The 16,298-nt window shown below is 38.5% G+C and overlaps 2 protein-coding genes across 4 annotated transcripts; both read left to right on the forward strand.

Moving 5' to 3' along the window:
- The first annotated feature begins 220 nt into the window (after positions 1 to 220).
- LOC122302770 (probable metal-nicotianamine transporter YSL6) lies at positions 221 to 5,396 on the forward strand. 3 transcript variants are annotated; one of them, XM_043114185.1, is made up of 7 exons: positions 221 to 915; positions 1,442 to 1,614; positions 2,209 to 2,306; positions 2,525 to 2,659; positions 3,337 to 3,526; positions 3,778 to 3,910; positions 4,284 to 5,396. In XM_043114185.1, the coding sequence occupies exons 1-7, from the start codon at positions 564 to 566 to the stop codon at positions 5,219 to 5,221; spliced, it is 2,019 nt and encodes a 672-aa protein (XP_042970119.1). In that variant the 5' UTR covers positions 221 to 563; the 3' UTR covers positions 5,222 to 5,396. The 3 variants fall into 3 exon arrangements, with proteins under 3 accessions (XP_042970119.1, XP_042970120.1, XP_042970121.1); XM_043114186.1 differs by having other exon boundaries at positions 222 to 915; positions 4,287 to 5,396; XM_043114187.1 differs by having other exon boundaries at positions 777 to 915; positions 1,518 to 1,614.
- A 6,437-nt stretch (positions 5,397 to 11,833) lies between these two features.
- LOC122302772 (transcription factor TCP20-like) lies at positions 11,834 to 13,639 on the forward strand. Its single transcript, XM_043114188.1, has 2 exons — positions 11,834 to 13,189; positions 13,289 to 13,639. Exon 1 carries the CDS (start codon positions 12,097 to 12,099, stop codon positions 12,967 to 12,969), a length of 873 nt encoding a protein of 290 aa, XP_042970122.1. The 5' UTR covers positions 11,834 to 12,096; the 3' UTR covers positions 12,970 to 13,189; positions 13,289 to 13,639.
- Positions 13,640 to 16,298: the final 2,659 nt, after the last annotated feature.

A 16,298-nucleotide genomic window follows, 5' to 3' on the forward strand; every position in this document is an offset into this window, starting at 1 on the left:
TAGTGGAGTTTCTCAAATTACTTATAGCTCATGTATTTTTAATTTTTTAAATTTTTTTATTTAATAATTAAAGAAGTAGTTATTAATAAAATTAAATATAAATATTTTTTAATAATTAAGAATATTAAAAAGATATTTATAAAAAAATAATAATAAAAATAATTTCCCCCATTCATGTTAACGCCATAAGTGCTGACCCGCCAGCAGCATCCTTTTTCTCTTTTTCAAAATATCAGTCTGAACAAAGATCGGAATCTTGGGGAGGAAAAATGTTGGAAACCCGATGTCCAAACTGAAGAATAATATAAAAATAATAAAGGAAACTTAGAAAGGGATGGAGTGACTATGTAAGCACAGTTGTAGGCCTTCCAAAAACCATCTCCGTTTCTTCTATTGGCCACGCTTTCGGCTTTCCCACCGAACTTTCATCTCATTCCGGCGTTTCCGATGCCAATCGTTGTTCCCCATAAAATCCATTAAATCTCATCTCTGAAACGCAAGTCCCATATATACTCTCGGATCCTCCTGATTACTAGTAAGGAACCCAGAAAAGGGATACAATCATGGGCACGGAGAGATCTTCAGTGGAGATATCAGAGCCGTTGCTGGAGTCGGAGAAGATTGGTATCGTGGAGATGGAGCGAGTCCCGGAATGGAAGGATCAGATCACGATCAGAGGGCTTGCCGTCAGTGCGCTATTGGGGACCCTCTTCTGCATCATCGTCCACAAGCTCAATCTAACGGTCGGGATCATTCCGTCCCTCAACGTTGGCGCTGGCTTGTTGGGGTTCTTCTTCGTCAAGTCGTGGACTAGCTTCTTGTCCAAATTGGGGTGCTCGGTTCAGCCCTTCACGAAGCAAGAGAACACCGTTATTCAGACATGCATCGTCGCTTGTTATGGCCTCGCATTTAGCGGTAGACGCCCCCTCCTCCCCCCAATTTTCATACAGCATATGCATACAAAGCACGTTGTGTGTGTGTGTGTTAATTTTCAGTTTTTCCCGCCATTTTGTTAGTGAAAGAACGACGTTAATTATGAAATGCGCACATTGCTGTGACTCCAAAAGAAATCAAACGGGTGAGGTTGTTGTTTGTGGCCTGATTATTGAATAAAAAATCATCTTTAGTATTATATCAGCTATGAGCAAATTCATTGCACTTATATAGTTAGTAAGGGTTTCTCATATGTTATACTCGAGTAACCATAATTTAAACACGCTTTGAAAGCCTGTCGTTTGAGCATAAGAAGAAGTGATTTTCCCACCTAATGTGAATATTTGTCATTGTGTTCTTTTTTTCCGTTTTGTGACCCCCACTTGCCTAGCCATTAATAGCATTTATATACTGTAAATGCTTATTATGAAACGGTACAATTTGCTAATTTGGTGGTCACTACGTTGCTAAGTTTTGATTATTGTAGTGAATCTCTGATTGACGGCAGGGGGATTTGGTTCGTATATGCTTGCAATGAATGAGAAAACTTACAAACTCATTGGTGTTGACTATCCGGGTAACAGGGCTGAAGATGTTAAGAACCCTGGCTTGGGTTGGATGATTGGTTTTCTATTTGTTGTCAGCTTCCTCGGGCTTTTCAGCCTTGTTCCACTTCGTAAGGTAGTTTCTGCCGTTGTAAATCTCAAAATTTTGTTTTACTTATAAAAAAAATAAAAATCTCAAAAATTTGTTTTATGGGGAATCATTTCTATAATTGCAAAAGACAAGTTAAGTCCAGTTTTGTGTTGGATAGAGGCTGGGTTTAGCTCTACAAGATAAATTGTTTCATTTTCCAGTTTTTTTTAGAAGATGAGTTAAAATCATTTTAATATTGATTTGGAACGTGATAGATTTTAGCCATACTTAATCATTCATGTGGACTAGACTAGAAGGAGTGGGAATGTGTGTGTTAAATCTGTTGGTATTCCTTATAACACGTTTTTAATTAATACAAATAAATGAGTTATCTTTCATTTTATATCTTTTATATCAAAAATTCTATATGTAGTCATTTTAGCGTATTCTTTTGTGCACTCCACTGATGTGATTGGTTGTGTATTAAAAAAAATTGATACAATGGAGTGCGCAGGGAGTATGCAAAAATGTCTATATTTAGCATTACTCCTTTTATATTTACTCTCTCTCTCTCTCTCTCTCTCTCTCTCTCTCTCTCTCTCCACTTATTGTCCTGTATCTCTCTGTGTGTGCTTATAGGTCATGGTCATGGATTATAAGCTTACATATCCCAGTGGCACAGCAACTGCCATGTTAATAAATAGCTTTCATACAAGCACTGGAGCTGAGCTTGCAGGGTAAGTTAAAGAGATACAGAAGAACTGTTCATTGATTTCTGGACCTTGACACAGAACCTGTTGTTGTAAAATGATTGGGGAGAAGTAAGTTTGTAGATAGAAAATTTCAAGCAAAACCAATGATATTGAATGAAGAATGAGAGGTCTATCTAATGTAACACAACCAATTGTTGGAATTAAGGTTGCTTTCTCTCTAATTAAATATGAGCCTTTTACAGGAAGCAAGTCCGTTGTCTTGGAAAATATTTGAGCATGAGTTTATCCTGGAGCTGCTTTAAGTGGTTCTTCAGTGGTGGAAAATCCTGTGGATTTGACAACTTTCCCATCCTGGGACTGACATTATATAAGAGCACGTAAGGTCTTTTACTTTTGCTTCTCTATTTCTTTTTCACGCATTCTAACTAGGTGTTTTCTCTTGTATACATCCAGTGTACTCCAGCTTTGCCTAGTCTTCTATTAATAGAATTTTTACTTGTAAAAATAAAATAAAATAAAATCTCCCTTTTTCACTTACTTGCAAAGCCCCCTTTCCTTTCGTGCCCATAAAAAACTTACAGCTTTATTGCATGTTTCACTCTAATCTGGTGTATTGTGAACGTGAGGTTAATGACTGTTGTCATCAGACTGTAAGTTATCCAAGATTGAAAATCCAAGCCAGTGATGTATACAAGGTTTTTGTCATGTTCTGTAAAGATTGAATATTGTGTTTACCCGGCCATGTGGAGTAACTCCACCCCTTGTGAGGCACTGACATGATATATCTAAGTTCCGCTGCAATTTTTTCTTCTAGTGGGACAATTAGGTGATGTCATGTGCCACTAGCTCATATCTAAATTTCCATTCGGTGATAATTTGATCACACATTGAGCCAGCAGAAAAGGACTCAAATATGAGTGATTTGAAGTTGATCTAATTGCGGGTCTGTGTGCATCTGTTACTTTTGTAGTGCGTTTACTTCATGAGGTTGAGCTGTTTCTAAAAGTAATATTTTGGGCACATCATGGTGTTTTACCTGTTAACCTCAATGCAGGTTTTATTTTGACTTTAGTCCAACTTATGTTGGTTGTGGTCTTATTTGCCCACATATAGTCAACTGCTCGGTTCTTCTTGGGGCAATCATATCATGGGGTTTCCTCTGGCCCTTCATATCCCAATATGCCGGAGATTGGTACCCTGCTGACCTTGAGAGCAATAATGTTAAAGGTCTCTATGGATACAAGGTATGGTGAAAAACTTTTATCTGAATTGTGTAACCACAAGCCTTCACAAAATTGACATGATATCATAAGGGATTTTGATATTTTTTGACTTAGATCTTGATGCATGCCTTGAGAAAAAAGGGCCTGTACATCAGGCAGTAAGTGTCACCTAGGTGGGATGTAAATCACATTGTATAGGTCTATCGCTCTCTCATGTTATCTTTCTGTGACTTCTCTAAAGAGGCTTTTCCTATCTGTCATGATGCTTGCAGGTCTTTATAGCCATTTCCCTTATCCTTGGGGATGGGCTGTACAATTTATGCAAGATAATGGCCATAACTGTGAATGAAATCTGCAACAAAAGCTCTAAACAGAGCAACCTTCCTGTCACTGCAGATGCTCTAGGTAAGGGGTATGTAGGGTATTCAATTTTGTTTGCAATAAAGTCATATATTTTAAGCATTTGTATCTTTTGCGGATCTTTTCTAAGAATATATTGAAAAGGGTAATTGAACAGGCAACATCAGCCTTTGCAATGCAAATATGTGACCGGGTTAAGAGTTCATTAACTGTCACTGGTTGCTTACAATAAACTTTGTTGTGATTATCTTCAATTGAGCTACTATAATCATAATTTTATCCCTTAGGTTGTTAATTCTTAAATTGATTTAAACAGATGTCGACCAATTTAATATGGTACAATCTGTTATTTTCTGAAATTGGTCGGTATAGTATTGTGATGCATCGGTCAGTGATATTTCTCTAACATGTTCATTAGCAGATGGCGAGGCTTCCAAACTACTAACAGAGCAAAGGAGAAGGGATCAGATATTTCTTAAAGACGGAATCCCCTCCTGGTTTGCAGCTGCTGGATTTGTGGGTCTCGCAGCAGTATCAATAGTGACAATTCCAGTCATCTTTCCACCCCTCAAGTGGTATCTGGTTCTAAGCTCATACATCATCGCCCCTGCACTTGCCTTCTGCAATTCTTACGGCACTGGCCTCACAGATTGGAGCTTGGTTACAACTTATGGAAAGATTGGTCTTTTTATTATTGCTTCCTTGGTTGGAACCAATGGAGGGGTTGTTGCTGGTTTAGCAGCCTGTGGAGTAATGATGGCCATTGTTGCCACTGCAGCTGATCTCATGCAAGATTTCAAGACCGGTTACCTCACTCTATCTTCTGCTAAGTCAATGTTTGCGAGCCAATTAGTTGGAACGGCTATGGGTTGCGTCATTGCCCCCCTTACGTTCTGGTTGTTTTGGACTGCTTTTGACATTGGGTCACCCGATGGTCCCTACAAAGCACCATATGGCGTAATATTCAGGGAAATGGCTATTTTAAGTACTGAGGGCGTCTCTGAGCTACCGAAGCATTGCCTGGCCATATGTTGTGGGTTTTTTGTGGCATCTCTGATTATAAATCTCGTGAGGGATATAACTCCCAAAAAGATCTCCCAATTTATTCCAATTCCAATGGCTATGGCAGTCCCTTTTTATATCGGAGCTTACTTTGCCATAGACATGTTTGTTGGGACTGTGATATTGTTCGCGTGGCAACGAATGAATAGGAAGGATGCTGAGGATTATGCAGGGGCCGTTGCTTCGGGTTTGATATGCGGTGACGGTATTTGGACAATTCCATCCGCAATCCTCTCCATTTTCAGGATTACTCCGCCCATCTGCATGTACTTTGGGCCTTCTTTGATTAGCTGAGCAGACATGGTTGTCCCCTATCCCCACCCAAAAAAGAAAGCCTATGTAATTAATTATACATTTCTTGAATTGGAATGTTCGTTAAAACGTGTAAATATCCTTCATTTGTGATCATTACAGATCTTTCCAGATCTGTAAGTGTTTGAAAACACAACTGTTTTAAGATATTCTTCAATCAGAGCGTAAAACTAGCCATGGCAGCATTCGTCGCCCAGAATATTTTGGGCTGGCTTAATCCATTTATTTTTATTCTAAAAGCCCATGTAAGCCATAACTCGTCTATCAACTTTTGGTAAAAGGAAAAGTTGAGAAAACCGAACTAGATGGCAATCGATCTCAACCCCCCACTCCAAGTCCCTTCGAACGCTACTTCTCACACGTTTCTTATGAAACGTTCCGTTTAGTTATCATTCGAGCTCTATTCAAATCATCTTGACCTACAGGATTCCCATTTAAGTTTTATCTCTGTCGGGATCAAATCAAATCCCATAGAGTGAGTGTCTTATCTGCACAACAAAATAGCAGAGAAAGCGTTAATGTAGTTACCAAACAGGCAAACACCAGAGGCCTATCAATTATTGAAGCATTGGGATTAATGAAAGAGGCAGATTTAAACACGTACATGTCACCCTCTTACGTAAGCTGCTGCTGTCTTAGAATCTGTAAAAAAGCAACCAATTAAACACAAAGTCCCATTGGTGGAACAAAAAAGCATTCAATCTCGTATATTACTCATTGCACATTATATTCTGCTTTTTTAAAGCTTCTACGAGAATTTTTGGGCAATTCTTTGTCACATATCATCATTAAGCACGATAATGTATTCTAACTACTCATTTGAAAAAAATTATTTTAATAATAATTAACTCAGCAATTTTAAATTCATCCATCAATTTGTTTGACTTTCTAATTCATTTAACTTTGTTGCCAAGGGTTCTACGTGGACACTCACAAAGCTATACGCGGCTTGGTGGTCCCATCCATATTAATAATATCTTATATTAATCTTTATCTTCACATCTTTTATAAATGTTTTTTGATTCCCAGTTAATATAGAGCTTTGTTATGGATAAGTCACTATTTATGACTGATTTGGAGCACACCTTACGTGTTGGTGTGTGTGTTTTCTTTTTTTTTTAATAAAAAAATCCCGTTTCCCCCTCCCCCAACCGGTTCCCTCTCTCCTCACCCGATTCCCTCTCAACTCACAACCTCACCCAACCCCGTCGTCCGCTACCTGCAGTGCCACTGGCCACCACTATTCGACTCCCCATCACGCCGGCCACCTCCAGCCACCTTCAAACCTCCACAGAAGCCCCAATGTGTAACACCCTCTCTCAACCCAAAATGGGTTCTCCTACACGGTTTGCCGCTACTACCGCCACCGTCATCAACCTCCAGCCCCACCGTCAAGCACCACCAAGCCCACGGATTATGCCGCCACCCACGGCTTTCAGGCTCCCTCACCCACGGCTTCCAGACTCGAAATGGGTTTCACCCAAAATGGGTTCTGCCCCTTACCCCGTCGTATGCCACCACCCACGACTTTCAGCCTCCACCTAGAGCCTCCCTCAGCCACCACCAACTCCACCCCACCTCTCTCAGCCCTCTCTATGCTCAGCCATGCCTCTCATTTGGCCTAGATGGGTGTCGGGGGGTATGAGTGGGGGAGAGGATGGCGTTGCAGGTTGCGGGTGGGGGAGAGGATGCCGACGCCAGGTGGGGGTGGGGGAGAGGATGCCAACATGGGTGCTGGGGGTGGGGGTAGAGGAGGGGCAGGGGGGAGGGGGGGCTTGGGCGACACACGAGGTAGAGAGAGGGAGAAAAAAGACTTGGTTTTGTTGTGGGGTGTTTTTGATCTTTTTACTCCATGACACGTAAGGTGTATTTTGGCTGCCCCCAAACAGGGGTTAATGCCAATACTTTTTCATTAATATATCAGTTTTACAATTTACAGTCACTCTTATACTCTTACGTACTTTTTACATATTTATTAGTTAAATTAATTATTTTATATTAAAAGAATGATACAGCCAATCACATTAGTATAATGTATAAAAAGTACACAAAAGTGATTGTACATATTATATATTTTTTTACTTTCATTTTTCAATAGTGATTGGGTTTATATGATCTAGAGGTGTGAATTGAAGGAAGCTAATCAAAACTCATAGATTATTCATGGTGGAGGCCAGGTAATTTTGGTGCAAAACAAAGGAAGGGAAGGGAAGGGAATCGATCTTTTATATATGCTTATAATGATTATCTTAGGTTGAATATTGAGATAATTATAAAGTTTTGTGCATAAAACTCTCAACATCTCTCTATTTAGTACCTAAAGTATATGTTACTAATCAGAATATAAGCACGTAAACAAGTGATGATTATAGTCATAGAAGTGCACCATGACGATAGCCTCGGATCACTTTTATATGTGAATTTCTTCATCTCTATGAAATTTTTAGTAACTCTTTAAAACTTTTTCCTAATGAAGAAAGATATATATATGGAAGAGTTTTGTTTGGACGAAAAGTGAGCAAGTTGAGTGGAGTAGGTCGATCAACATAGTTTACCTATTACAACATAAAAGGCAAAACTAGCTAGAAAGATGATCGCGTTACGTAAATATAATTTTAATTTATTTATTTATTTATTTTTAAACTAAATTATGTGATGTGTGTGATGTGAGGAGGATAAATAGAATTTTTTAAGTATTTATGGCAATCAGGAACAGAGACTGGGATCGAGACCTCTTGGATTATAAGCCCACTAAACACCAAATAAATCTTTTCATACATGATATTGTGACGGATTGATGAGTCTGAACCACTCATCATGATATTTAGTGGGGTTATCCGAAATTATTGCAACGAGTTTGATCATAGCCACTTATGAACAATACTAGTGATGAAAAGGAGATGATCAAGTTGTATATATTATATATTATTAATATTGGGGCATGCAATACTGTATATATAAATCATTTAGCTAGCTAGTAGAAAATTCATGATTAACAAAAGTTGTGTACGTGAGAACCTGATTAAAGATGAAATAAGATTTTTGTAAAAAAATAAAAATAAAATAAATTTAAAAGCAGATTAAGAAAAGGATGGCTCATATGGGAGATGTGACGTACGGATAATGGTAATTAAGGCCATCTTATCAAAAGGTGGCATTCGGTGGGAGATTCTGGCTTTATTAATGGAGCTAGCTCAATGAAACCTGCAGTTCATGTGGTACTGGTACTGCTACCCCATTTTCCCTTCTTTTGATCTAGATCAACATGCAGTAGAGTCCATCCATCCATCCATCCATCCAACTATATAATATACATATACATATATATATGTATGTATATATCATGGCATCATGCCCGGCCCATGCATGTAAGAGAGACAGAGACATATATAGGGGCATGCATCATGCAGCTGCATGCAGTTTGTCTTCATCATATTATAAGCTGCTTCAATATATAATTATTATTCCCTCGTTCAATTCCAAACAAAAATCGTAGTTTTTCTGGGTCTTTTCAAAGTCTTCGTACTCTCCGTCTCCTTCGTGTAAGAAAGTATCAGACGATCATATCAATATTTTCGAGCCGGTGCCTCTGTGTGCGTGTGTGGTCACAGTGCTCGCAACCTCGACATGACTTTCGAGCATTGGTGCTATTTTTAAAAATATTGTACGTCTAGAATCTTCGTTCCCATTTTATATTTTCGACACGAAACTCCAAACGCTAGATATATAGATAGTGTATAATTAATTAATTAAAAATGCTTAATTACATTAATATAATTCGTACGTACGGTTGATCAATTAATAATTCATGCATATTATACAACTGATCATCATGATCAATAGAAGTACTGTATGCAACGTCAAAGCAAAAATGGTACTTAATGAGACAAATTAAGAAACACCTTTCACGAGTGATTAATTGATTCATCCATCGACCCTATCTATCTATAGTTACTGTTACAAAACTTGGCAGTGTTAGGCCAATTGACTTCTTGAACCAAGAAAAGGGTTATGATCAGATCGATTTCTTCCGGAAAAGGTGCGGTTAATTTCTAATATATATATATATATAATAATAATTTATCAGCAAACTTTATTTTCTTAATTATAAATTAATTTCATAATGTTATTAATAGAAAATATACATTGTACGTGTTAATTTTCAAGTTCCAACTCGTTTCAGTCGTTGATGATGATGATCAGATCGATCGATCCAGTGATCATCGATCCCTTCACTCAATTGGGTCAATAACAAATTAAAAAAGTTGATGAGAGTTGGGAAGATTTTAATGATTAAGGTAAACATATATTATTAAATAAAATTAAAACTTATGATCTCTAATGAAAAATAAGTCATGAAATTACGTACCCCAGCCACAACAAAAGCAATCAAAAGATCTTTTAGCATTCAAGTTTTGAATTCATGTGATATTGGGGAGGAGATTTCAACAGATAACTTTCAAAGATGTTGGTGGGGCCTCCCTTGTCTCCTTGGTGGGAAGCATATGTGACCTCCAAAACAATCACCAACACACACATACCCACTCCCACCTATAAGTTTTATCATTACACAGCAAAGGAATTGGTCTTGATCTCTACATCCATCAAACCACAAAGCTAAGAAATTTAATAAAAAAAAAAAAAGATAAAGGGCCGGATCGAGACTATCATCATCAGAAAAGGCCAAGCTCTCTCATTTCTTGATCTGTGACTTACAGAATAAAAACCCAAAAGTTGCTAAGCATTAATCGAGTTGAGAGAATGATCATAAAATAAAAGGATGATCCCCACAGTGCGCCATGGTGACCAAGATTTGGATGGAGATCATCGGGTTCAAGCAATTATATATATCATGGAAGCCAATTGACTAGATTACCGCGGGTTATGACCCCCTTGCTAGATGGGTCATGCATGTCATTCGGCTTGAAATTATGGGATTTAGCCGCGCGTCCTTTTTTCACGCACTGATTATGGCCAAAGTTAAATAATAAGATTTACCTTTTGTTTAAACTTAATTGCAGTTCTGCAATAGTGAAAAGGGAAGACTAATCATACCAACCTGCAAACTTTTGAAAATTTGGAAATAAAGCAACTTTGGACCAGTTATCATATCCTAGCTGAAGCTAGCGATGCATATATGCTTTCTTACAAATACGTCTCTCTTATATATTGGTTTAAGTTGTGATCATGGGTAGCTGCTGCTAGCTAGCTAGATCATGATAAACTTAATTATCTCATACACTGATCTGGAATTGCGTAAATAATTCCAGATCAGTCTTAAGTTAATGTTGCTGGTCTTGATCAACATCAGTCGACACTGTTTATAATACATTAATGGCTGCTCTCATGCACTATGTATCTCAGTAGATATATAAAATATAAATCACCAACACATGATACAAAGTTGCTCCTACCTTCCTCAGCCATAATTACTCTTGTTAGCTAGCTAGGGGTAGGCTGTATGTATATGCTATGATATGATCATTTATGGGGCATGTGAAAATGTATTCGAAGCACGATTGAAAATGAGTTACCCTCTGATCTTAAGGGACTTCTTGTCACTTTCTTGAGCTGTTTGGCTACCATTAATTAAACTGAAGGGTTCAATTCCTTTCTGTACGTAGTACGTCTATTCTAATCTCTCTCTCTCTCTCTCTCTCTCTAACATTTTCTTCATAACCAGTGAAACTTAAAGGATACGTACAAGATTTTCGGTCTTTAACTTTTTTGATAAACGATAGAAGATGTTTCTATTTCATGAAGTTTGTATTTACACCAGATTCAGCCTTATACCTTTTTCATCAATGAAGGATCATAAAGTATCACAGGCTTCAAATTTACTTAAATGATTGGTGAGATAAGAAGAGAACGATGGATTCTTTGCAATAATATATACAAAATTCCATTTCCTTTTTTTCCTGGAAAAAAGTACTTCGTAGTTTTATAAGACGATTTGTTTTTGTTTTGTGATTGATGATCACAAAAGAGTATTGTCTATATATACGATCTTATATAGAATAGATATACCAGTACTAATGTTTGGAAGTGGGGATTTTGTGAATGTCCCATAAACCGTCGGGAAGTCTAGTATTCAGGCCCCAGGGTCCCCTAAAAATGATACCTCTAAACTGAAAATAAAATCAAACCTCACCCTTTTTATATGCAACTGCAAGTCTGCAACAGCACTCTCTGTGGTCCATATCTTATGGTTGCTGATTCCATTATTACTTTTCTGCTTTAATTTGTGTGTTTGTTTTTTAACATATCTGAAGGATGGGCCTAGAGTGGATTAGAAGCAACTCCACTACCCACTCATAGGCTGCCATTTGGCGACAGCCAAAATGTCCACGTGGACACATGAGTCCCTTGCAAGAGATGGCATCATACACTGTTGTTGCTGCAATAATAGCATGCAGGGGAGGGAGATAATGAAGTGGGGGGAGGGAATTCTCGCCCCCATAGAATGTGGGATTGGGTTTTAGCGGTTTGTCTCTGAGGGGGTGGAATTGACGAGTTAAAGTTGCATTCACATCAAACTGGTCAAAACAACCCCCCCCCCCCCCCCCCCCCCCCCCCCCCCCCCCCCAACGGTGAAAGAGGAAAGGAGATTGAGAGAGGGGAGGGGTAAATGAGCTAAATCCAGAGTTGCCCATAAAATAAATAAATAAACCTAGAATTAAAAATTGACAATTGAGGGCACATTGGTATTTTAATGTCATATGGATTTTGTCTTCTCATTCCTTGCCAAAAACAGTGAAAACTCATGAAAGTCTAGGACTTTTCAGGTCACCTTCTTCAATCAAAGAGGATCCTTTTTCTTTTTTTTCTTTTTTCCCTTTTATTATTGTGCCCTGTTCATGGATCCCAAGGGCTCAACAACAGCAAAGCAGCCACAACAAGTACCAAACTTCTTGAGCCTCCCACAACCACAACAACCCAACATGGGTGAGAACAAGCCTGCTGAAATCAAAGACTTCCAGATTGTGATTGCTGACAAAGAAGAGGGCAAGAAGCAGTTGGCCCCCAAGAGAAGCTCAAACAAAGACCGGCACACCAAAGTTGAAGGCAGGGGAAGGAGAATAAGGATGCCAGCTCTTTGTGCAGCGAGGATTTTTCAATTGACCAGAGAATTGGGCCACAAATCTGATGGAGAAACCATACAGTGGCTGTTACAGCAGGCTGAGCCATCGATAATAGCAGCCACCGGGACTGGAACCATACCAGCTTCAGCTTTGGCAGCGGCAGGGGGTTCTGTATCACAGCAGGGGGCCTCTCTACCAGCTGGATTGCACCAAAAGATTGATGATTTGGGGGGGTCCAGTATCGGATTAGGGAGTAGGACCAGTTGGGCAATGGTAGGTGGGAATTTAGGGAGACCCCATGTGGCCACAGGGCTATGGCCCCCGGTCAGTGGGTTTGGGTTTCAGTCATCATCTGGTCCATCGACTGCGAATTTGGGAAGTGAGAGTTCAAATTACCTGCAAAAGATTGGCTTCCCTGGCTTTGACTTGCCAGCCACCCCTATGAGTTTCACCTCAATATTGGGTGGGAATAATCAGCAGCTACCTGGATTGGAGCTCGGCTTATCCCAAGATGGTCATATCGGGGTTTTGAACCCACAAGCCTTGAGTCAGATTTATCAGCAGATGGGGCAGGCTAGAGTGCAGCAGCAACAGCAACACCAGCACCAACCTTCTGCTAAGGATGATTCTCAAGGTTCAGGACAGTAGGCTTTGTCTCTGGGGACGTTAAAGTCCACAAACTTGGAGGGACGTGCAAGAAGTAGCATTTTCAGAGGCTGAGTTCTTTTGTAGTGGGTTTTGTATTGTATAATTTACAAAAAGAAAAAAAAAAAGTGAGAAAAAAGAGATACTGAGAGAATTCAATAGGGACTGGATTTGGTTTGCCCCTTCTTTTTGTCCTCTGCATCAGTAAAGTCTCCAAAAACAGGTGCTTCTAGGTCTTAATGGTTTGTCTTTATAGTTATTTTCTGTATATACCATAGAGGGGTTAATTGATACAGTGTTGCTTTTGCTGTAAAATGTGCAGGTGGAAATGTGCACTACCAAATTGCTTGGTTTGGGATTAACTTCTTGTTTAATTCAGAGGTGTGTTGATTATAGTGTAAGGCATCTTAAATTATTTTGTTCTTCCTTGGGTCTCGATGGAGTGGTGATCGGTTTGTTTGTCAAATTAGACCTTCATAGTCATACTTGTCCAATTTCTTCTTAGGTCTAGCAAGGAATTTTCATTATCCAGTATATTCTTATGTTTTGCGCAGAAAGGTTGAGTTGCTCATAACAACTAGCTGTCTGATACATGCATTTTTACTTGCTAGATCATGTCTATAAACAGCTTATTTTAGTGTTACCTCGTCAGAAATAGACGGCTTTGGATCAATCTCTCTCCCTTTAAAGATATTTGGCTACTTTTCAATGGGAGTTCTCTCTGGATTCATTTCCTTTTCTTCTTTATTCAAATGTTGATCTTCTGGAATGTGTCTGGGGTTGACATACACGCCATGAGGCAACATAGTTCTTAATACCAGTTTGGAACTATTTTAAGTTCTAATGTTTGCATTAGTTAAATCTAAGATAAAAACCGTTGACATGAAGGATGTTCAGTTCCCTTATATCATTGTGACTGTGATATTCATATCATTCATACTCTAACCAACCTTCAAAGTTTAATGAAGAGTCTTACTCTGGATTTTTTAGTGTCTGTTGATTCTTCTTTCCTACTAGTGTATGTGATAGCCATTGTACCTGCACCTTGCCTCGTTACATGTACAAACAACTTTTGGTCCATGGAGATGAACTGCTGTATACCTTAATTTGTTTGTTAATAATGTGCTTCTAGTCTCAGTTCATATTACTTTAGAAAATGTTTCAAGATCTTGCACTCATTTTGGTGCTGGTGTTTAGCATGTTGAATTAATAGAAATCAAATTTTAGAATTAGGTCTTACCTGAATGATTAGTGATCTTATATATGATACCTGCACTTTGATGATCGAGTTGAAGCAATTTCTTTTTTTTTTTTTTTGGTAGCTTGGACCATATATCATTATATGTAGTGTCTTGGTTATCATGGGAATGGAATGATCAAAACATTTCTAGTTTAGATGTTTCTGTCAAGTCCAAAGTTTTGAATCTGAACCTATTTGGTCTTCTTTAGTTTTCATTAGTTTTCTTAGGTGAAGTGTTTTTTAAGTTTTGCTTCCGATTGAAATTTTAATGTACTTGTTCCTGTGAAGCTTACATATCAAGTAGAATAGGTATTTTTTGTCATGAAGTTGGCATGCAAGCTTCAATTCTACACTTGGTTGCTTTTGTCCTCTTGGCAATTTCTGTAGTCGGCAATGATGTCTCTGTTCTAATATAGTTCGTTTCAGTGGTCTCTTTCTGCTTCTGCTTTACTTCCTGCACTGAGTGATTATTGCTATAATTGCGGTGGCCCCTTTAGTTGAAGGTTATGAAATTGACACCTGCTTTCCTTTGTGTCACTCTCAATTCGATTTAATATTATTGTGACCAGTCGGCTAGACTCTAGCTTTGTATCGAAGGGTCCAAAAATCGCTGCTTGATGAACGTTGATAACTGTCGAAATCTAAAATGCCATGAGAAAAACCCGACTTTATTTATAAGGAAGAAAAACCTGATGATTTCCCCTCATTAAAACCCATTTAAAAGCCAGACAATCTCCATTTCTAGAATTGTTTTTGAAGCATTCACATGTTTCAACATTTTCATGCTATGCAGCTTTCTTTGCCATGTCACATAAATCTGCATTCTTAACCCGGTTTCAGCTTATAATCTGCTGCCATTAAAAACTGGTGACGTGTTTATGATGCTTATTGTTTCCCGAGGCATTGTGATTTACTCCTTTGAACAAGATTCATGCTAAGAATATAGCTAAGAACATATCTTAATCTGATTGCTTGCATATGAACTTACATGTGGGGTTTGTCCAAGTGACAAAACCTGGTTAATGGAAACCGTCACATTTATTACCTTAGAAGGACTTGGAAGCTCCATTACAGTTTCCATCATTTTCGCTAATTTTTTTTCTTTTGAAGAAGACAATGGACATGGACCACACGGTTTCGCAAATAACCTTGAGGAAGCCATCACTTTCAGTTTGGCTTTGTTCTCAAATCAAACATGATCTGATTTAAAACCCCCACTTTCAGTTTAGCTTAGTGTTAGTCTTGCTCGTAGAAATCTCAAAGTCCCATCACCTTTTATGACTCCCACAACTCAATTCAAGATTGTCTGCTAATGGAACTGCAACTTGTATACCCATTAGCTATGCATCTGTTTCATTTTCAACTCTGCTTATTCCACTTCAAGTTTGCATTATATATATATATATATATATTTTCCTTCTCTCCTTTTGGCTTTCCTCATTGGGTTACGTGGGACCCGACTCCTGCTTGGTTTAATGTGCGTTCGCTCGTGGTATAATGCTGTCTTCAAGCCTGTCATGGTCCGCTCTTTCTTTAGCTGAACACCATAAATGTAGAAAGAACCAACTGTTGGAAGTACAGTGAATGCTGGAGATGATTATCTCCCCGCTCCCTCCCTTTTCTCTGCCTTTTTTATATTTTAGACCCTAGATGCTATGCTTTCTCAAATCTCGCATTAATATGTCACATGTGACATGTTAAAAGTGCAAACCACGTTTGAGAGAGAGAGAGATTAGGCTAAAAAGAGGGGTTATGTATTTTACTATTTTCTCTAATTTTTTATTTTTTTTTCTTGAGGGGGAAGGGGGGGCTCATTTGACACATGGCAGCAAAAGTATGAATAAAGAACAGTAGGTTTTGTTCCTGGTTGTTGATGTCTATGATACTTCCAAAAGAAACAAAACATACCATGGAATCTCACATGGCATGAAGGTACCCTCTTTTTTTTCTCCATTATTAATTACAAAGTGGCGTACAATGCTTCAAACTGGTTCCCAAGTCAAGTTCGGTGGGAAGAATAGTCTGTGTGTGTGAAAGACAATAGTCAAATTAGTCTGTCATTATCCCTGTCCCTTCTGGCACACATTAATTT

The sequence above is a fragment of the Carya illinoinensis genome, chromosome 3, assembly GCF_018687715.1.
Source record: "Carya illinoinensis cultivar Pawnee chromosome 3, C.illinoinensisPawnee_v1, whole genome shotgun sequence".
NCBI classification, from domain to species: domain Eukaryota; kingdom Viridiplantae; phylum Streptophyta; class Magnoliopsida; order Fagales; family Juglandaceae; genus Carya; species Carya illinoinensis.